General features: G+C 42.0%; 1 protein-coding gene across 1 annotated transcript in view; it reads left to right on the top strand.

Moving 5' to 3' along the window:
- The window catches only part of FIG4 (FIG4 phosphoinositide 5-phosphatase), a 125867-nt gene extending 105652 nt beyond the window's left edge, over nucleotides 1-20215 (top strand). The window contains exon 23 of the mRNA XM_021718053.1: nucleotides 19856-20215. Within this exon, the coding sequence (XP_021573728.1) occupies nucleotides 19856-20033 (178 nt within the window). The 3' untranslated portion in view covers nucleotides 20034-20215. The remainder of the gene's footprint in view (nucleotides 1-19855) is intronic.
- The last annotated feature ends 2878 nt before the right edge of the window (nucleotides 20216-23093 follow it).

The following is a 23093-nucleotide window of genomic DNA, read 5'->3' as shown; positions in this document are numbered from 1 at the left end:
TTCTGAAGCTCTTGATGAGTTTCATCCCACGTATAACCAGCTCTTGAAATCCCTTGATCAACTCTCCTAGGATAGAACCATGATCTCCTCATTTCATCTGCCTGTTTTTCCCAAGTACTCCGAAAGACTAGCTTTGTTTTTGTAACTTACTTTTAGAATCCTATTATTTAAAACAAACAAAAGACCCCAAAAAAGTGACCTGACCTCACTTGGAAAGAGTAGACATTTTTACATTCTTAAAAATGTTCCCTCTCAAACCCACTTTCCATTAGCTTGCAAAAAACACTCTTTATCAGACAGTTTACATTTATTGCTAAAGGGTCACAGTTTCTATTCTGTGTGTGTGATGTCACCAGAATACTAATTAAACCCCAGAAATGTCAGAATAAATTGTTATCCCGTTCTTATGCAAAAGAAAAAAGATTGAGACTAACTTGACTTTCTGTTTTGTCGTACTCTTTATAATGATGTTAAAAAATGTATTACTTGATGTCAAAATAAAATCAATTCTTACTTTTTAAGCATTATACATCAGAGTAATATGTTACTTTTTTGAAAAAAAACTTTTAGACTTATTTCAAAAGATAAATAGCTAAATTAGTAGCTCCTTTATCATGTGGTTTGAAAATAGAAAACTAAATTAACTAAGTGGAGTTAGTATACTCAAACACACTTTTTAAATAATAGAATAGAGCTAGGAAAAATGTTCTTATAATCTCAGAAGCATCAGTAAATGTTTAGCAGATAGAAAAAGAACAAAAATGTAATTTTTGACAACTCTCAATAAAATTATATTTGAAACTTCTCAGACCAATGAACTTTGTCTTACATGCTCTTTTTTGTTCATTATTATTCCTAAAGACCCAAAGATTTTGCTTTTGCATGTTTTTAACCATTTTAAACAAAGTAGGTGTCCACTCTTCTTAGATTTTGTTGTGCTATAACAGAACCAGCTACTAGTTTGTTTATAAATTATGTAGGTAATACAATTAAATTTGGTTTATTGTTTATTAAGTTTAAGTTTGTTCTTTCCTTTTAGCCTTTAATTTTTGTTTTTACATGTGAAACTCTAGATATGTTTCCCAACAGTCTTCTAGTGAGAAGTCAATGTCAACTGAATTAGTCACATCCTTATTCCTTTACAAAGCCTGTCTATAAGGATGTCTACAGATACAAAACAACAGTCAGACTTGTGTGGGGAGGTGCATGGTGGCATTCTCATCGTGTCCCATATTGTGTGCATGTGAGTGTGTATGTGAGTGTGTGTGCGCTTGAGAGAGAGAGTGTGTGTGTGTCATACTTGGACCATGGAATTTGAGAAGATGCTTAGAGACCATCTGATTCCATTCTCTGATTTTATAAGAAAAGAAGGCTTAAAGCGAGTCAGTAGTTTATTCAGAGTTATTTTTAATTGACAAATCTGGGACTCAAATTCATTTCTTTTGGACTCAAACCCAAAGTCCAGTAACATGGTCTCCTGAGGCAGGCAACTGGATTTTACCCAACCCATGCACCTTTGGATGAAGCTAAAGATGAGAGAGCACCTGCAGGAAGCGTGGACAGTAGCAAATGTCCATGCTAGGGAATGGCTGGCAGCTTGTCACCAAAGAAAAGGGAACAAATAGAAAAGCAGTCCTCAAAATGTGATCTGCAGCCCCTGGGGGTTCCCAGGTCTTCTTGGTGGCTCTGTGATATCAAGGTAGTAGCACCAAACTGACAATTGTTGTTTTCTTCACTGTTACGTACTCACAGCAAAAAAAAAAAGAAAAGAAAAGTAAGGAAAAAATGCTAATTATGTTTATGCCTAGTTATGGCTCAACAAAGCAGTAAAAGCATTAAATATCAATCCTTGAATGCATGTCTTTTATGACAAAATGGGAAATATACAGAAAGCACTTCAGGTACATATCAAAGTATGATTGTCTTGAGAAAAAGGACTTGTGTGATGACTGTCTGAGTTGCGAAGTTGTGAGCTGAACTAACCACTGTTTTCATGGAATACCGATTGAAATAATGACTGACAGACAAACTGGATCTTCAGGCTTTGGTATTTGGCAGACTCTTTCCCAAAAATGAACAAAGCAAGCCTGTTACTCCAAGAAAAACAATTGACAGTATTTGTTACCAATGATAAAATCTGATCTTTCAAATGAAAATCAGAATTTTGGAGAACTTGTATCTATCACCATGAACAATACTTAAAAGACTTTTTTTAAACATTTTTTTTATTTTAAAATTGTGGGGTACAGTTAAGGGTTAGGTACACAAATATGCATTGTGCAGTTACCCTTGTTGATGAGGTATGCCCTTAAAAGACTTTTTATGAGATTAGTAGCATTCTTAACAAATGTGATTTTTTTTATATTGTATAATGAAATGTATTACCATTTAGAAAATCTTTTCAACTTGGTGAACCAATACTTTCCAAATGACCAACATATACTGTTAAAAAATCATGCCTGAGTTAAAAAAAAAATCATTCCAATTATAAGATAATCAGTGGATTTTAAGATTATAGAGTATGAAAAGTTCACTTTTATGATTTCAGTTCTACATTGAAACTATCCTTTAAGAAACTTGTCAAATTTTGTCGTAGTATCAAAGAAAAAAATCCAAAGTTATTTGAAAGGCTATTAAAATGCTTTTTCCCTTTCCACATTTCTCTGTGAAGTTACATTTTCTTCATATACTTCAAAGCGACAGCATATCATGACAGATTCAGCAGAAGGAGATTTGAGAATCCAGTTGTCTTCTATTAAGCCAGATATGCGAGGTGCCAAAAAATGTATACACATTTTAATTGAGGTTATCTATGTTTTACTTTTAGTTCACTGTCATCAGAAGTGTCTGGACGCTGATGGTAACCAGTTTGGGCACCTCTTGTAATTGCAGAAGTCAAACATGACTTCTATTTATCTTTTGTTATCGATATATATTGAGTATTGAAATTGTAATAGTTTTTTTCTTTCTTAAAATGTGTATACTTTTGGCCATTGCTTTTGTTACGCTCTGGCCTGGCCACGTTGCTTTTTGAGCTCTGAGACCATGCTTCTCTCTAAGCTCTGGCCCCCTCCCCAAGCTGGGGGAGATGGAGCCCTTTTTTTTCTCTCTCCCTCCAACCTACTTTCTAAATAAACTATATTTTCCAATCTAAAAAAATTGTATACTTTTTTTTTGACACCCTCTCTAGAAAAGATTGTTGCAAAGGGGTAAAACATTGCTTCTTCTGCCACTAGTTTTTCTTGTTTTGGAAAATATAGTTGTTTTTCATTAAAATGTTATTTGTGTTAACATTTATTGGGCTTACTATTGTTATTTTAATTAACAAATATTTTTTAAATTTCTGTTTTAATGTCTTATATGGTAAATATTAGTAGACATAACCCAGATAAACCAAAGCTTACTGGGGTCTCAGTAATGCTTTTAAGAGTATGAAGGTAGCAGGCTCGGTGGCTCATCCTGTAATCCCGCGCCTTTGGGAGGCTGAGGTGAGTGGATTGCCTGAGCCCACAGGTTCGAGACCTGTCTGGGCAACAAGACCTCATCTCTACAATAAATCAAAAAATCAGCCGGACGTGGTAGCGCATGCCTGTAATTCCAGCTACTTGGAAGGCTGAGGCAGAAGGATCGCCGGGGCCCAGCAGGTCGAGGCTGCGGTGGCCGGGAGCGGCCACTGCACTCCAGTCTGGGAGACAGAGTGAGACTCCAACTCAAAAAATAAAGAGTATGAAGTGATCCTGAGATTTAAAAGTTTAGGAACTTGTTGAGTATTTGACTGTGTGTGGCAATAGGCAGCCCCGAGGCAACCAAGGATATTATTACATTATAGTCTTGCTCAGTATCTGCCAGCAGAATAATATCCCTAACTGGCTGAAGAAATGTGCACTTTCTGTGATTTGTTTTAAGAAATTAAAGAAGCAAGTGTTCTCTCTTTAAAGGTTTCTGGCAGAAAATGGCCTGAACCTCTTAGGATGCCTTCAACTCCATATAGCCGAGCATCTAACTGAGCTGATTTAAATGACAAGATAACTGACCATCTTACCTGAAAGACAGCAGGAAGGGCAGGCTGCAGAGATGCTTGATTCAGGAGCTTCATGTGGTCATGAAGTCCCAGGTTGTTTCTGTCTCTCTGCTCTTCCAACCTCAGGATAGCTTTGTCCTCAGACCAGCAGCAGGTCCAGGTAGCACAGCCAGATACAGGAGTGCCCAGGGGAGAAAAGAACTCCTTCTCTGTATCCCCTCTTTAGGAACAAGGAGCCCTAGAACCTGCTCAGCTGGCTTCTCCTCATGCCCCAGTTACCAGGGTTGGGTCACATGCCAGCCCCTAAGGGTGTGACTGCCAGGCCATGGGCTCACCATGATTGGCTTAAAATAATCATTTGGGGTACATGGATGTAGAGAGGTCAAACACAGTGATTTAATTATTAAAAACAAAACAAAAATCCTTTGTGTACTTATCCAGTTAACCAAAAATTTTCTTGCACAGGTACCCAGTAAGAGAGGCAGCATGGATCTGTGAAAAGACTTCCTTGTTTTTTTTTCGGGGTTCCTTTAATTTCTTTTTTTTAAATTTATATTTTATTTTAAAGATATGTGGTACAATTCGAGATTAGGCATACAAGTGGATATCATACAAGTAAAGTTTGGGCCTCCCTTTGGTTCCCACTTTGCCTGGTTTGAGATCAAGTACCCTTCTTGATGTTGTGTCCTCCCTTTACCCCAGCTGTGGAAAGACTTCTAGGCCTAAGAATCACAGCCCTGGAATCTGGTCCCACATCTGCCACTGTTGAGCTCTTGCCTATTTGGGCCGTGGCTCCCTTGCTAGTGCTTGGACTAGCACATTCGTTCTGTGATCCACTGGTTCATTTATTCACTTGCTCGTGACTTCATTCAGTGATACCGAGTGTCACTCTGCTGTGTAAGTCACACAGCAAAGGGTACATCAGCTCTTAAATGCGGCCTGTTTAGCCATAGCAGATGTTTTTCCTCCTGTACTCCACACATACTGAAAGCCTGAAGGAATGTAAGATCCCAGCTGTTTTTCACTCACAGAATACTCATGGAATACATTGTTTAATGCCCTCAACAAAGAGCCCTTGCCATAAACTTCATGAGCAAATAGTTATATCACCAGTCTTCTCTGATTGTATGAAGTAAAAAATATATTCAGTCGTGAAAACATAGGAAAATGTGCTCTGAAGAAGATAAGTCTTTGTTTCAGGAAAGATGCTGTTGGTCTGGCTGGCTATGATTGTCCTAGGCCCCTCAGTTTCAGAACGAGAAGCAGGCCATTATCAGAATAAGGACAGCTGTGAGAAACAAGACCATGTTCTCTGAATATCCGAGGACACTCTTATATGGTAGCTTCCAGATAAGATACTTGGAAAGGTTTTATTTTTTTGCATGCAGTGCTGGGTAATTTTTTATGTTGCGTGCAGTGTTGAGATGGCTGGGAGTGTTTATCTCAGAAAAGAGAATTAGGAGTCATGTGATCCTTCCCTCAAGTAATACTTGAATCACTATCAGGTAAAGCAGGGATTTTTGAGTGGCTTTGGGGACCAATAAGTAGAACATATGGGAGGAAGATTTGGGGTCACCAAAGAGAAAATCTAACACTTAGCACTATCAACAGAGACATGTAAACATTCCATTATTGCAAGCCATGAGTTCTTCCATTACTTCGAGTACTCAGGAGGCTGGATCACTTTCTCTCCAGAGCGCTGTTTCTTCCTCTAGCCTGAGGTTGGACAATATGATTTGGAATAAAGATCATTTCTAAGACTGTATAATTATCATCACATCCACGAGTCACCTAATAGTTGAAATCATTAACAGAGAGTAGGCAGTTCATTCATACACCAAGTATCTGAGCACTGCTTGTGTGTCAGGCACTGTTCTATACACTGAGAATACAGTGAAGAATGAGACTGACAGGGCTCTCCGGCTCTTCTGCTAGGGTAGGCAGAAGCCATGGCCCTAGAAACACATAAACAAGGCAGTTTTGGAGGAGAATTAATTCCCTGAAGAACACAGACCCGGAGAATGGGAGAAAGTGATCAGGTAGGTAAGAGTCAGGAGCTGTTTGAGATGAGGTTTGAGGGAAGGACTCTCTGAGGAGTTGAGGCTTGAACTGAGCCCTGGATGAAAAAGAGGTATCTGCCTGAGATGGCTGAGGAAGAGTGTTTGGAGAAGAGAGAACTGATGCAGGAACAAACATGGCACACTGTGGAGAACAGAAGGCTGAGTGATGATTGTGGAGGAATATTCTGCGGGATGGAGGGAGCACAGATAGGGAGCAGATCTCTAAGGACCCCTCACAGGAATCCACCTGCTACTCTGAAGCCAACCAGTGGGAAGCTGCTGGATGGTTTTAAGTAAAGAGTGGCGTGCTCTGATTTACAACTCTCAAAGATAACTGTAGGTGCTTTCTTTCCTTTTTTTTTTTTTTTTAAGTTGGGGTCTCCTTCTGTGGCTTAGGCTGGAGTGCAGCAGCACAATCAGAGCTCATCACAGCCTCAACCTCCTGGGCTCAGGCTATCCTTTCACCTCAGCCTTCCGAATAGCATGCCACCATGCCCTGCTAATTTTTTGTTTTTTGTTTTTTGTTTTTAAATAGAGACAAGATCTCGCTATGTTGCCCAGGCTGTTCTGGGACTCCTGGGTTAAAGCAATTCTCCCACCTCAGCCTCCCAAAAGTGTTGGGATTACAGGCGTGAGCCATTGTGCCCAAGAGAAGAAAGTGTTTCAAGAAGGAACGTGGGCAGCAGCGTCGAATACAGAAAAGTGACTATTGGTCTCAGTGACAAGAGGGTTATTGATGACCTTGGTGAGAGCTCTATAGCAGTAGCCTTGCAGGCCCACGTGGGATGCATTTAGGGAAAACAGAAAGTGAGTAGAAGGGACTTGGAGAGTGGAAACCACTCTTCCAAAAACTCTTGCTGTAAAGGGTGGAGAGAAATAGAGGGGAGTGTGAAATCTAGGAGGGGCCATTTCTAAGACAGGCATTCCTGCCACAGCTTCTCCCAGGCTGATGGCAAGGAGTCTGCAGAGACAGATGCAGGGACGCTGGCCAAAGTGAGACAGCGCAGGAGAGAGAACCTTGAAAAGTCACTGTGAATTATTTTTCATTTTTATGGAAATCCAGAATTTCATTATTTCTAGTGTTGATTAGTTTGTTGGAATATTCTTGTATTAAATGGAACCATATGAAATTACTGATATTTTTGACCTACAAAACACACTATAAAAATAACAGTTTCCTGGAATTCTAGCTAATAGTTTAACTTGGACAATTTTTTTTTTTGAGTTGAAGTCTCACTCTGTCGCCCAGACTGGAGTGCAGTGGCATGCTGCCAGCCACCGCAGCCTTGACCTGCTGGGCTCCGGCGATCCTTCCGCTCAGCCTTCCAAGTAGCTGGAACTACTGGTGCACGCTACCACGCCCGGCTAATTTTTTGATTTATTGTAGAGATGAGGTCTCGCCAAGTTGCCCGGGCGGGTCTTGAACCCATGGACTCAGGTAATCCACTTACCTCGACCTCCCAAAGTGTGGGATTACAGGCTGAACCACCGAGCCCGGCCAACTTGGACAATTTTAAATAGTTCTTATAGATTTTCTTAATTTGTATACATTTTTAATTTGGAAATAATCTCAGACTTATCTAAAAGTTACAGGTACAGAACAGAACTCATTCTCCCCTGTTCTCAAATCATCTGTAAGGTTCCAACCTGATACCCCTCCTCTCTCTGTCTCTATCTCTCTCTCTCTCCACATCCCTTCTGCCACTTTTGTGGGTATTTATTATAAATTAGAATATTCTTCTACAGAATCATAATACCATCAGTAAAATTAGTAAATTGACATCAGTATATCGTGACCATTTAGTCCTCAGAACCCATTCAAGTTTTTGCCAGTTGTTCCCAAAATGTCCTTAATTGCACAAGGCTCCAGTCCAGCGTCTCACATTGCATTTGGTTGTCATGCCTCTTTAGTCTCCTTCATTCTGGAGCAGCTCCCCACTCTTCTGTGATTTTTATGACCCTGACATTTGGAATAATACAGGCCAGCTATTTTTTAGAATGGCCATTGATTTGGGTTTGTCATGATTATCTGCAAGTTGTGAACCAGGGCATAATGGCCTGGTAGTCAACCTTTAAAGTACCCCCACCTACTGTCATTTATACCCTTAGGCAACCTCCTCCCACTACACCAGGGTTGATCTTTGTGACCAAGAGCATACAGTAGAAGTGATGTGTTACAAACGTGTCCTTCTGGATCGCTTGTTCTGGGAAGCAAGTTTCCATATTGTGAGCAGCCCCATGGATAGGCCCACAAGGAAAGGATGTGTCCAGCCAGCAACCATGTGAGTGAGCTTGGGAATGGAAGCTCCAGCCCCAGGTAGACCTTGAGTCAAGAGCAGCTGCAGCTAACAGGTTGACTGCAACTTTGTGAGAGATTTGAAACCAGAACCATTCAACTAAGCCACTCCCAGAAACTGACATGATCACTGTTTGTTGGCTTCAGGTGATATCACAGAAGTGATGGTGAATGTGTTTCATTATGTCCCATCAGGCGACACACAATTTCCATTTGTCTCATTATTGATCATGTTTATTTTGATCTTTTGTTTAAAGTGATGTCTTCTGAGTTTTTCTACGGTGAAGTTGCTCTTTTTTTAATTTAATGAATATTTTATGGAAGTTACTTTGAAACTGTAAATATCCTTTCTGCATTGAACATTTAATTTTTCCATTTATTTTTTCTCAATATGAGATCTCACTTTCCTATTTTTTTCAAGGGGATATAATCTGTTACTGCCATTATTTATTTTGATGTTCAAATTGTCTCAAATTTTACCAGCGTCCCTTCTGCTTGGCTCCTGCATCTTTTGGGCACATCCTCATCATTCTCTGAGTACTTTCTTGATTTCTGGCACAAGATGTTCAAGGCTCATCATGTTCTTTACCTGCCCCAGCCCTGAAATCAGTCATTTCTCCAAGGTTCCCTGATTCTTTTTAGTGAAAAATGGTACTAAAGCCAAGATCTGGGCACTGGGCACTGGGTGTACCCAGAAGGGTCACTGTTCCTATGCCTACTCAAAAAACAGATACATTTACATATATGCATAATTGTAGGTATACATATAATTATACATACATATCCATCTGTATATATTTAATACATAGATATAAATAAAATATAGCTAAATATATATTTAAATCCATAAGCTAATATAATACCTCTAATTGTAGGGCACCCAGGGCTTACCTTTCCTTTCCATATTAGTCAGTGCCTTCTACCTTAGTGAGAGACTTGACTCCCATTACCCATATGGTATTTGTTTGGTTAATCCCCCCATATATAACCAATCTCCCAACACCATTGCATCACCCCTTCCTCCACGTGGACACCCTTGACTCAGGCTATGCCTCCCACTGTGGAGACACACCTGCAGAGGTGCCCTTCTTTCCTCTTCCCCGGGGGTAAACCACATGGAATCCTTTCCCCAGCCGCCCTTACACATGGATGCCCTCCTTACCCCATTCCAGCTTTATTATTATTATTATTATTATTATTATTTTGAGTTGGAGTCTCACTCTGTTGCCCAGGCTGGAGTGCAGTAGCACACTGACAGCCACCACAGCCTCGACCTACTGGGCTCAGGCGATCCTTCTGCCTCAGCCTTCCAAGTAGCTGGAACTACAGGCATGCACCACCACGCCCAGCTAATTTTTTTATTTATTGTAGAGACGAGGTTTCGCCAAGTTGCCCAGGCTGGTCTCAAACCCATGGACTCAGGCAGTCTCTCATCTTGGCCTCTCATTGTACCTGGCCTTCATTCCGGCTTTAACTCACCACACTGGATCTGTCTTCTGTAGGGACACTCTCGTCATCTCATCCCCCCCCCAAGTGAGTTCCCTTACCCCACTTGGCTCACACCCCACAGGCTGTCACAGGCTGCCCCTCTGTACATATTTTCTACCCATCTCATGGCTTCAGGACTTGCTTGTTCAGAGGGCAAGGAGAAGAGCTGAGTTTTTTTATTTCATTAGAGGTATCAGCACTAAAAGGGACATTCTGCGCCCCACAGCTAGATTTTTTTATTTCTTCTGTAGTCGTAGGCTCTAAATGTCTGCTTAGACAGAAATACCTCGGGAAGCTTGTTGAAATGCAAATCCCAAGGGAGACCAAAAAATGGGCAACCATAAAAACAGAGAGCAATCAGAGCATCCCTTGAAAATGGTTAAATATATGAAGAGGCACTCAATTTTCATTCTAGACTTTTGGTTACTCTTTAAATGTTCTGCATTTAGACCTTTATTTATGTTAATGATACTAATAGATTATAGGCCATATTTTCATTATAATTTTCAGTATTAAAAACATTATTATTATATTATTATTATCTTTTTGAGTCAGAGTCTCACTCCGTCACCCAGGCTGGAGTGCAGTGGCAGTATCACAACTACCGCAGCCTCGGCCCGCTGGGCTCAGGTGATCTTTCCGCTTCAGCCTTCCAAGTAACTGGAACTACTTGGTGTAGCTACCACCATACCTGGCTAATTTTTTGACTTATTGTAGAGATGAGGTCTCACCATGTTGCCCAGGCTGGTCTCGAACCCTTAGGTTAAGGCAATCCTCTTTCCTCCGCCTCCCAAAGTGCTGGGATGACAGGCATGAGCCATCACGCCTGGTTTAGGATTATTTTCTAAGGGATTAAAAAGATAAAATTCAAGGCCCTATTGCTAGATGCTGATCTAGTACCCCTGGGCAAAAGCCTGGAAATCTGTACTTAATAAAATCCTCTATTTGAATGCAATCATCAGCCATGCTAGGGAACTGCTCCTCAGCAGCTATCTGAATACCCACTGGGCAGAGCACCCGGCACTGCCCCACAGACTAATATCAAGCCATGTGAGTGACTTTCTGAAACCTCTGGACAGTCTGGTATTGTTCTGAAGGCTCATAATTCGACTGATCCCTTCTTCCAAAAGACAGTTTTCTCTGATTCTTAGTAAAGCAAAGGAAAACTCTGAAAAGGTGAAGGTTAAGCATACCTCAAAACTGTCAAGGTCATCAAAAGCAAGTTAAGTCTGAGAAACTGTCACCAAGAGGAGCCTTAGGAGACGTGATGACTAAATATCGTGTCTCCTGGATGGGACCCGGGACAGAAAAAAGACGTGAGGTAAAAACTGAGTATGGATGTTCAGTAATAATAATGTGTCCATACAGTTCATTAATTGTCACAAATGTACCATGCTAATGGAAGATGTTAATAACAGAGGAAACTGAGCATGAGGTACTTGGGAACGCTCTGTACTCTGCACAATAGTTCTATAAAACTAAAGTGGTTCTAAAATTAAAAGTAAGAGATGGAAATGTCAGAACGGACATGGAGGGCATAAGTGGGGGGTGTCGTCATCTCCATCGTAGGAGATGAGACACACGCCATTACTCCCGTCCATTGGTCTAAGTTTCTAGGAGTGACAGACCTCTACCACTTCTGTTCTAGGAAATGTGGGGACAGAAGGGACTGATTGCTCCCCAAGGTCACTGTGCCAGTGTCTGACGGTTGACCGCCTGCTCTGAGGAAGAGTCTGCCCCCATATAGACAGGGGAAAGGATGACTCGGAGGGGGAGGGAGCAGTCACGTTCTTTGCCCTTTGAGAAATGCTGTTGTGTGTTTGCTGTGCCACCTGTCCTTGTTGGCAGAAAGCCCCTCTCAGGGCAGACCCAGTGCTGTACAGGATGACCAGACCCTGTTGCCCATGGCTTGAAGCCAAGTACTCACTCGAACAACAGTTGAGGTGTTCATGTTAGAGCCTACAAATAATGTGGCCAGATATTGCTGGCTGCTCCCCTAGTGTCTGTGATAATAAACACAGCTGAAAAAGAGAAAAGCTACACTTTTTATATTTTGGTAGATAATATGTCTACAAATGGGAGAGACACCATACTGTTTATAAATTGCATCCTGAATTGGAAGCATTTTATCTGTTTCAGGTCAGAAAATCATCATGCTTTATTTCTCTAAAATCGAAGTTTAGACATTTTTATTTTGAAGTTCTCAGAGAATATATGAAAAGAGTATCATTCTACCATACCTGGACCAATAAAAAATTGGTGGCTATAGCTAGAACATAAAAAGTATTGTCATCGTCCTCATATCTGGGCTTGTGGCAGACTGTTCTCTCTCTCCTTGGGGTGCAGACATGCATGTGCCCAAGTGCTGGAAGTGTTCCCTCCCTGTTAGAACCACCTAGAAACAGAAGTCCCGGGAGCCTGAGAGCCTGCTCCTCCTGTTTAAGAGAGCTGGCACTGATCTGCTATTGGCTGGTGTATCACAGCAGCCCCAAATCAGACAGGACACTTGCTAATGTTTACCTATTCCAAAACTGGAAGATAGGTTGGTAAAGACATGAGTTTGTTACTTATGGGAGGGAACTGGCAGCAGCCGGTTGGTACAAAACTGTCTTTTCCCCCTGTAGACATGGGGAGAGATTATATACCCTCAGAGTGAGAAAGGAAGCAAGACACAGCAATAGCCTTACATACAAAGAAGCCAAAACAAATATGTTGACTCTCAACCTTAAGCTCATAGATGTGCATGTCTTCAAGGACATTTCGACTGGACACAGACAGCCTTGGTCAGCTGAGAAACAGTCAGCAGCAGGGGAGGGAAGCGGAACATATGTCCTGCATTTATTCCACAGCTGGCTGTGTTGGTCATGGTTCTTTTGTCGAAAGCATAATCCACTCTACATAGATTAAACAGAACGTGATTTATTATAGAACTTTAGGTGGCTTTCAGAGTCTCTGGAGGGCTGAAGACATGGACTCAAGACCAAGTTTCCGGGAATGACTTCCAAAATCATACAGCTAACCATCCACGTAGCCACTATATCAGCCTTCATCAGGAAGCTGTCCCAGCAGCTGCTGGCCCCAACACTCACCCTCTGAGCCTTCCAGTAGTCACCACACCCACTCGCGATTTCAGTTACCCAAGGTACAGTACAACAAGACATTTTGAGAACAAGACCACATTCATATAACTTTCACTACACACACATACACATACACACACACACACACACATAGTCATCCTTGTTCTATCTTCTTATTAGTTGGAGTTAATTTCTTATTGTGCCAAATTTACAAATTAAACTTTATGATAGGTGTGTATATATAGAAAAAAATCATAGTGTATATAGGGCCTGGTTACTATTTGCAGTTCCTCGCATCCCTTGGGGGTCTTGGATATTCCCTGGGGATAAGGCGGGGACTGCTGTATTCAAAAAACCACCACTGCAGTGGCCAGCTTGAAAACATATCACCTTTGCCACAGTCTTCAAAACTGATATCCTACATCCTGCTTCCAGAGTTCTAAATCAAAGCATCATGTGATGACCAGCAGCAGATAGAACCGGAATCACATGTTGAACTCGAATTACAAGGGAGTCTGGAATATTCTTTTTGCTTTTCTGCCTCTGCACAGGAAAAAGGTGGTGCCAGGTGCTGAGGAATCCCTGTCACATGTCATAGTCTGCTCTGGCTCCCCCGTTGTCCATGCACATTCTTCTTGCTGTAAGTAGAGCCCACTCCCTCCCCCACAAGTCACTGCATCCCACTCAGAGTCCGGCTTCTTAGAACCTAGTGACCTATAAGCAAAAAAACTGCCTCTCTGCTCTCAGCGTACAATGGCAGCAAAGGAAAATAAGAACTCTCATTCTGAAATGAAGAGTATGGGAAACATACAGCTACCATTTGCCCTAGCAGTCATCTGGTCTCACTAGGCAAGAACAGTGACGGCACCCTGCTCAGATAGTAGCATGAGGTCCCTGGGTAGCCATCCAGGAGGGCTTCCTCGTCCATTAAGCCCAGGGCTCGAATAGAACTGGTGTGCTAGCCATCTCCTATTGGCTGCAGTAAAAGTATGGCTGACAGGCAGTCATTTTTACAATTTCGCAAACTCTGCTTGTGCATCTATTTCTATATGGACAATATGGATGTAGACAATATGCAGATGAACCAAAAGATTAAGAGCTCTGCACCTCCCATGGGTTTCCCATCTCTAAAACAGCTGCCCCCTCTGAACTTATGGAGCATCTGCAGCCCTGGGTGAGGCAAAACGGTGTGGCAGTGCCTTCCTCGGGCAAGGAAAGTGGAACCTTGCAGATAACAATATATCCAGTGTAGGGCTCAGTTTGGGGGACAGGTGAAAAAATATATTTTTACAAATAGGTGCGCCTCGTCAGTTCTGGAAGAAGACAGTAGTAGCAGCATTTTTAAATCTCTCTGAATCCCCACACAAAAACAGAACAGTAGGTAGCAAAACCAAATACCCATGGACAACACTTATCTCAAAACTATAGGATAAGTCATTCCTGCAAGCTCCAACTTACACCCGTGGCCGGAAGACCTGCATGAAATTGGTTTCTGCACAAGAGGAGGAAGCAGGGTGGGAACAATGGGGCATCTGACAGGTCTGAGAACAGAAGAACCCCAAGATAGCTCACATGTAGTCGCTAGAAATCATGGGCTAATTTGAGTCCAGCAGCTGGAACTGGGAGGGGTTTAACCCAATTCAATTTGAGGATAGTGCAAGGGGTTCTTAGTGAGTTCTGAAAAGGGCCGAAGGGTCACATAAACTCTTGAAACCAAACAGCCAAAGCTCCCTTCCTGGACAGGGAATCCATCGGGGAGAAATTGCTGACAGTGGAGTCAAAATTGAGCAGGACAAAGTGACAAAGGAGATGAAAAAAAGAGAGAAAGTCCAGATGAAAGTGGGAAAAGAGAACAGGGAGGGAATCTTAGAATGCAGGCTGCCATGGGTTTAACACATCACTAAACCAAAGTTCTGTGAGGTTAAGTAAAGCTTTTCTGAACTACAGCTCCTTCTAAAGGTTCTGGAAAACTAATCTAGCATAATGAACAACAGAAAAGTCTCAAGGGCCAATCCCATATAAAGTTAAAAAGAAGAACAGAGCAGAATAATATCCCTAGAGACTATAGAATCATGCCCAAAAGACAAGTTAATAAAAAGGTGGTCAAATCTGAAACATACTATTTCAAAATGAGCTAAAATTCAAAACCTTAAAATTCAAAAAGAAATGAAGAGAAGCATAAAAAGGATTTAACACAAAATGTCAAATTATCATTTGACAATCCCCAATGAATTAATGGATCTAGGTATTGAGCCTCAATGGCTGTTGACATCAAGAAAGATAAACACACAGACATGATGGTTGTCCTGAGGAAACAGCACACCACCACCTATGCTCTTGCCGACTGCTGACCGTCAAGAACACAGAGGGCATAGGGACATTTTGAACTGCATCCTGAATATGCAAGCAACCGACACCCAGGCGGAGGGAAGCTCTATGGCCCAGATTCTTCAAAGATAAATTGCAAGGAAAAGAAAAGAGAGAGAGACTGTAGATTAAAAGGCACACTTTTCAAATGAGTAAGACTGCAGAATCTAGGAATGCACATTTGAATGAAAATGTCTTTTTTTGTTTTTAAAGAAAAGTGCAATGAAGTGATTTACTATAGATGTCTGGAAAATGCCTCCTTATGAGACAGGTGGGGATGTGGAGTGGGTGGCACCATGTGATTGGGATGGGGTGTCTGGAAGGGGCTTCGTGTTGGCTGCCAGAATTTCTGTTTCTTGACCTGGGAGATATTACAAATTATAATAATTCTGTATATTTGGCTGGCTGTGGTGGCTCACACCTGTTATTTGGAGGCTGAGGCAAGAGGATTCCTTGAGCCCTGGAGTTTGAGGCCAGTCTGGGCAACATAGTGAGACCTCATCTCTACAAAATATAGTTGTATGCCACCATGCATGGTGGCATGCAACTATAGCCCCAACTGCTCATGCAACTGAGGTGGAAGGATTGCTTCTGCCTAGGAGGTCAAGGCTGCGGTGAACCATGATTATTCCCCTGCACTCTAGCCTGGGCAACAGAGTGAGACTCTGACAAAAAAAAAAAAAAAAAGTATGTCTGGGCTAGGTGGCTCAAGCCTGTAATCCCAGCACTTTGGAAGGCCAAGACGAGAGGATTGCCTGAGCCTGCAGGTTCGAGATCAACCTGGGCAACATGGTGAGATCTCATCTCCACAATAAACCAAAAAATTAGCTGGGAGTGGGAGCACATGCCCGTAGTTCGGCTACTTGGAAGGCTGAGGTGGAAGGATCACTGGGGTGACAGACACACAAAAGAGTATATGTATTTGTTTTGTGTAATTTTCTTTAACTTTTTTTAAGCGTTTGTTTGTTTGTTTTTAGAGACAAAGACTCACTACGTCACCTAGGCTTGTCTTGAGCTCCTAGACTCAAGCAATCCTCTTGTCTCAACCTCCCAAAATGCTATGATTACAGGCATGAGCCACCACACCCAACCTGTTTTGTGTGATTTTCTGTATCTGTATTTTACTTTACAATGAAAAGATGAAAAGTATTGATAGATCTGAAGCACAGTTTTTCTATGAATATTGGATCAATGTTTGTTTTCCTATTAATATGCACATACGAAAGTGACAAAAATGACATTTCAACTGAAAACTAACAAATTGGTAGCAGCCTCTAGGCCTCGCATGTGTATAGCATTGATCTTTTCTATATAACAGTGTAGAACGAAAACTGATGATAAATGAATCTATAAAAGAGTTTAGCAGCCTTAGATATTACAAATGCATAAATTTCTTTGAGATCTTTTAATCTATTAATCTATAAATAATTTTTTAGTGTTACTGATGTTGCTTAGGCTTAGGCATAAAATTCTCAGCTTTGGCCAGACTGTAGTGCCCTTCTTGGTCTGTCAATGGCATGATTCCATGACCGGTTGAAGGCAGAAAAGAGTTTGAGAAACACACACCATAAGGGTCTTTGCTGTCTTCATACTCTCTATATAACCAAAATATCACTCACTCCTTTTCTGTCAAAATCTGTAAAGGCCCAGTATACTCTAAGGAGCTGGGATACCTTATTGCTGAAGAGCTGTGTGTAGAGACAGCTTGCTCCCTGGTTACTTCCAGTTCTGTATCATTTTAAGGCCATTTAATGTAGGTCCCCAGTAATCTCAGGACATGACAGTGTTCTAGAAAAAGACAAAGTACAGTGAGCTACCTTTGTTGTTAGGTGGGGTGCAATGTGATGCTGCATGCATTCTTTAACCTCCCACTGAAAAGCATTTCAGAGTGAATCCATGTATAGTTTTAAGATAGAGTTTATTAGAGAGAAAAGGAGGCATGCCCAACGGGCATGGATGTCTTCAGAGAAAGGATGTACCTTTACTTTTGACAAAAAGCTTGATATACCTTTAAAATGATTATTATGCTAGCCATGAGCTAAGAGATGGGCTGCAGGTATCTGGTCTTGAGTTTTGATTACCATCTCTCAAACTTTGATGAACTTAAGGGCATGAGATTTTCCTGAATATGCATTTTGCCTTTGACAAGAAACTTGATAGACGTTTACAGTGATTATTATGCTAGCCATGAGCTAAAAGGTGGGCTGATTATCAGTTCTCCATTTTTTTGTTTTATTTTGTTTTGAGTTGGAGTCTCACTCTGTCGCCCAGGCTGGAGTACAGTGGCACGCTCACAGCCACCCCAGTGTCAACCTGCGGGGCTCAGGCAATCCTTCTGCCTCAGCCTTCCAAGTAGCCAGAACTACAAACACAAACCACCAAACCCAGCTATTTTTTTTTTTTATTGTAGCGATGAGGTCTTGCCAAGTTGTCCGGGCTGTTCTTAAACCCATGGGTTCAGGCAATCCCCTCACCTCGGCCTCCCAAAATGCTGGGATTACAAGCTTGAGCCACCACACCCAGCCCAGTTCTCTACTTTTTATGGACTTTCCTGGACATGCATTTGTCTTTTACTACAATTATTATGCTCACCATGAACTGAAAGGATGGCCTGCAATGGTAAGTCTCCATTCCAGCCCACAGGGTGGTAAGGCCTGTAAGAAAGATGTCTGAACACTTACTCTATTTTAAAACTACCTACAAGAAAGTAGTCTATCTATGCCTAACCTACACTGAATAATCTGCCTCACCCTGACTCTTTTCTGGGACAATAAGAAAGACCCACATGTAGTTGTAGCACATCCTATCAAGATGGATCCCTCTGGGAAGGGAGCTTACTGTACAGCTTCTGTCTTCCTTTGTATGTCAGTGCACCTCCTAACCTACAGTGAAGTGTTGACATTTGAAGTACAAACCCAGCTGGTCTCGGTCTAGTTCTGCTCTGACTGAAGGAATCTCTTCAGCTCCATGGGTCCCAGCTGACCAAACAGCTTGGCATCCAGAGTCCTTTTCTGATTCCTCTGATAAAATGCACATGAACAAGGCTGAGGTTCCAGGCCAGCAGAATAGGTTCTCCGGATATTCTTTCTCTGTGTTATCTTGGATGCCTTGGAGAACCACCCCTGTCCTCACAAAAGCCAGCCCTAGGCCAGGTGGTAGAGTATGTTGTCATTGGGCCCCTGTCCCTCATGGTGTCTTGTTAGTTTATCATCCTCCACAATCAGTGGCCTCTTCTTGACCTTTCTGGGCACGCATGTCTGCGGCACACTACACACACACATACAACCTGACTTATAGGTTGACTCATCCCTTGAGAGCTGCCTCCTGCCAAGGATGTCAGGAGCAGAGCAGCATTTTGACAAGTCCGTTCTAAAGACAATTCCTTCTCCTAAGGAGTGCCTGGAAATTTAAAGACTATGACAGGCTGGATGGGGTGAGAATGGAGGTATATTTTTGAATAGAGAGATTCTTTTTTGCTTGTTTGTTTGTTTTGAGTGGGAGTCTTACTCTGTCACCCAGGCTGGAGTGCAGTGGCACTCGCATTGCCACTGCAGCCTCAGCCTGCTGTACTCAGACAATCCTTCCATCTCAGCTTTCCAAGTAGCTGGAACTACAGGTGCGCACTATCACACCCAGCTTATTTTGTGATTTATTATAGAGACAAGGTCTCACCAAGTTGCCCAACCTGGTCTTGAACCCCTGAGCTCAGACAATACTCTCATCTGGGCTCCCAAAGTGCTGGGATTATAGGCCTGAGCCACCGCACCTTCTTGGGTGCTTTTCAAACCACCCCAGAAAGGAAAGGAGCTGCTTATTATGGACCTACAGGCAGAAGCCTGAGGCCACATGACCTATATAATTAAGGATTGTCTGTTAGCATAGCAAGCTGATGCATACACCTTTTTAATAACATCCCCAGCATGATCTGAGACCATGTCCAGGAATTAGACACATTAATGTTCACCTGAAGTAGGCTGAGTATTTTCAGTTCATTGGGATAATGCCACAAAATGGGCCTCAGTTGGGTCAGATGTCCCTGGCAAAGTAACTTGTGGTTGTTCAAGCTTTTAGGATTTCAGAATTGTAGATGAGGAATTACAATTGTTAACAAAAGTTCATATTTACTGAGCACTTTGGAGTGTGCCAGGCACTATGCTAAGTGAGCACTTTACTGTATAAACTCATTTATTCCTCTCAGCTGTATGAGGTAGGAATGACTGGTATCCCCTACTTCACTGATTCCTACTAAATCTTCCTTAAAAAACCATTGAACGCCTACCGGGTGCCAGGGCAAAGAGCAAAAAGTCTGTACAGCTCCACCTATAGTTGCCCCTTGTCATGTGAAGGAGACAGAAGGGTGCACAGACATGGGTGCAAACAGGGCTGTGGGAACAGAGGAAGGGGCATGCCCTGCCTGTGCTGGGAGGTCATCCCAGCCCTAAGTCTGATACCAGTGGCTCTCAGATGACTCTGAGACCACAGCTCCTTGTGATCCTTCCTTTGTTCTCTTCAATGCAACCTTCTCTTCTTTCCTCTTTTCTAGAACACCCATCTCGGCTTTCTCACAAGACAACATCTATGAAGTTCAGCCCCCAAGAGTAGACAGAAAATCTGCAGAGATCTTCCAAGCCCACATCCAGGCCAGTCAAGGTATCATGCAGCCTCTAGGAAAAGAAGACACCTCAGTGTACCGAGAGTACATCAGAAACCGCTACCTGTGAAGAAACTGCTACATGGCAGTTCTGAGGGGGGCCAAGAAGGTCACATGTGATTAGGTCAGAATCTGTTTTGTCTCATCTTTAAAGGTAATTTCCTGAAAGTCCTTTATAGCTGAAGCTTTTCCCTCTTATTGTAACTCACAAACACCAAATTATGGGTAATAAACAAATGACGAATATTTTGCTATCATTTCCTTTGCTTTATTTTAGAAATACTGTAGTTACAAGTAACATAACATAATCACATTAAAATATTAACAGGCCAGCCGGGCTTGGTGGCTCAGCCTGTAATCCCGCGCTTTGGGAGGCTGAGGTGAGTGGATTGCCTGAGCCTGTGGGTTCGAGACCCGCCTGGGCAACTTGGCGAGACCTCATCTCTACAATAAATCAAAAACTTAGCCGGGCGTGGTAGCACGCACCTGTAGCTCCAGCTACTGGAAGGCTGAGGCGGAAGGATCACCGGAGCCCAGCAGGTCGAGGCTGCGGTGGCCGGGAGCAGCTACTGCACTCCAGTCTGGGTGACAGTCTGGGCAACTCAAAAAAATAAATAATAAATAAAATAAAATATTAACAGGCATTATTGAACACCTGCTGTGTGCCCGGCACTATGGCAAGGTCTAGGAATATTGCAGTAAGCAAAACAGGCCAAAAAGTTCCTCTCTTATGAGAAAGAAAGGCAAAATATTTTTGTTTATGGTCAGCATTTTAAAATCTATTCTGGTGGTTTTTATGTTAACTTTGTATTTTGATCAAAAATGTCATTACTCTGAAAACTTGTTCTTAAGAAATAAATGCTGAAATACCTATGGATAAAGGGACAAGATGTCAAAAAAGTGCTCTCCAATGATTTGAGAAAAAAGAACTAATTATAAAGCAAATGGAGCAAAATATTAGTAATTAGTCAATCTGCGTAAAGAGTAAAAAGGATTTTTTTAAGTTAGTTTTGCAGTTTTTCTGTAAGGATAAAATTATATCAAAATAAAGTCTTAAATTGTAATTCTGGAAAACTTTTGTGGTGTACATCTGCATCACATAAGTTGACATTTGTTGTCCAGTCAGGTGTTGACTGGTCATGCACATAAATGGTTTGTTCTCCTCATAGTCAAACACTCACGTGAACAACTTTCTGTATTTTCTTACAGTTTAACTCAACTGATTAGTTATCATTGAAAGGAGGGATTCTAAGAAACTTAGAATAAACTTAGTTCACATTTTGCCTCAGCATAACCATTTTTGCGTAGACTGACACGCTTTGAATCTAAGCGCAGGTTAGACATAGATAAATTTCCAATAGGCAGGTTTTAGGATGCATTCAGACATTTTACCGCAGGCCAAGCTGGCAGCCTCCCCCAATCCCTCAGCAAAGCTCCATCAAATGCAAGACAAGGACAGCACAATCTTTCATTTCATGGTTTAGCATAATAATCTCTAAGAAACTTTCAGGCCCCTTAGCTGGCTGAAGCCATAGAAATGATAATAAGACTACCTTTTTGCTAAAGACCTTGTGGATTAGAAACCTCTGGCAGATCTCTTGCAAGAAAAATCTCCCTTCCTTTGTCTCCTCCCATCTAGCCCACCACCTTGGCAGCAATCATGTGACTAACTCACTCATCTGTCTGCTGTCCATCACCTGACATCAGTACCTGTGCTTACCTGCCCCTTCTTGATGACATGGAGCAGACCACCACCCAATCACCTTAATGACCTTCCCCCATCAAAGGGAAAGATTAAAAGGACTCAACCATGAGCAAACAGCCTCCATTGCCAAGCCACTGTGGCCATTGCCTTACTAGCCTGTGGTGTAGCCATGTGCTCTTTGAGCTGTGGCCAGGTCATGTTTCCTGGCTTTGGCCCCCTCCTCTCCCTTAGGGAGGTGAATCTCCTCTTTCTGTCTCTCTACTTTACTTTTTAAATAAACTATATTTTCTAATCTAACTTCTGTGTGATTCTTTGCATCTTTCTTGCAGCACCAGATCGCCAAACCCCCGGTGGGCCTGACCTAACATTCTGGAGGCCCCACTGGGAGCGTGACCTAACACTCATTATGTCTATGTTTTTATTACAAGTTGTCTCAGTTCTCCATTCCCATAGACAACGTAGAGAAGAAACCCAAGCAAAAGTGGCAGAAGGAAGAAGGAAAACTGATCAGTTCAGAAATGACCTGAAAGATATCACCCACCTGGAGATGCTGGGATTCTGTGGGAGGTTTTATGCTGCAAATAGAAGCTAAGTCCTCTTTTAACAGATGAGTTTGTTATTGTGGTGGTTGTGGAATTTTTTATTTTTGGGGGTTTTTTTTTGGTAGAAATGGGGTCTTGCTATGTTGTCCAGGCTAGTCTTGAACTCCTGGGCTCAAGCAATCCTCTTGCCTCAGCCTCCCAAGGCATGAGCCACCATGTCCGACTCAGCATTAACAGATGTTTTTGATGGATGCTATCATGAACTCAAGATTAAAGGATGACAGAATAATAAGTAAGAATAATTTTGTGTTGGCGCACTTTAGCTGTCTAACACAATAGCTGGCTGTTGTGTGTGGGATCTCACATGAATCTTCCCAAGTCAAAGAATAATCCCAAATTACTGCAGAGGTGCCAATTATAGATCAGACACTGATCTTCGGTTTTCAAATGTATTTTTAACATGGCTTCTGGAGGTCCACCTACTTATGATAAGAGTGAACTTTATGCTAAGTTCATAACCTATCTGAGCTTAACTTTCTCCAGCTGACAAATGAGGATAATAATCCCTACTTTGTTGACTTCCCATAATTTTTAGCAATTCTGTAGGTAGAACTCACAGTCATGGTTCCTGGCATGTAAATGATACCAGCTTGGTCAATGGCAGCAACCACTGCTGATGGTGGTGGCTGCGGGTGGCAGCAATGGTGTTTTTGCTGCCAACACCCTCATGTTGTCGATTTAAGGCAACTGCTCGTGGTCTCAGCGTTCACAAAATTTTGATGTCACAAGACTGTATCTGAACTATTAATTTTGCCATTCTGATTACTTCAACTTTGGCTGTACAAGCAAGGCTTTACAAATTGATAGCAAAGCAAACAACATT

This window comes from Carlito syrichta, unplaced genomic scaffold, assembly GCF_000164805.1.
Source record: "Carlito syrichta isolate Samal-C Ts95f unplaced genomic scaffold, Tarsius_syrichta-2.0.1 Scaffold311768, whole genome shotgun sequence".
Taxonomy (NCBI): domain Eukaryota; kingdom Metazoa; phylum Chordata; class Mammalia; order Primates; family Tarsiidae; genus Carlito; species Carlito syrichta.
This window is presented reverse-complemented; position numbering and strand designations above follow the sequence as displayed.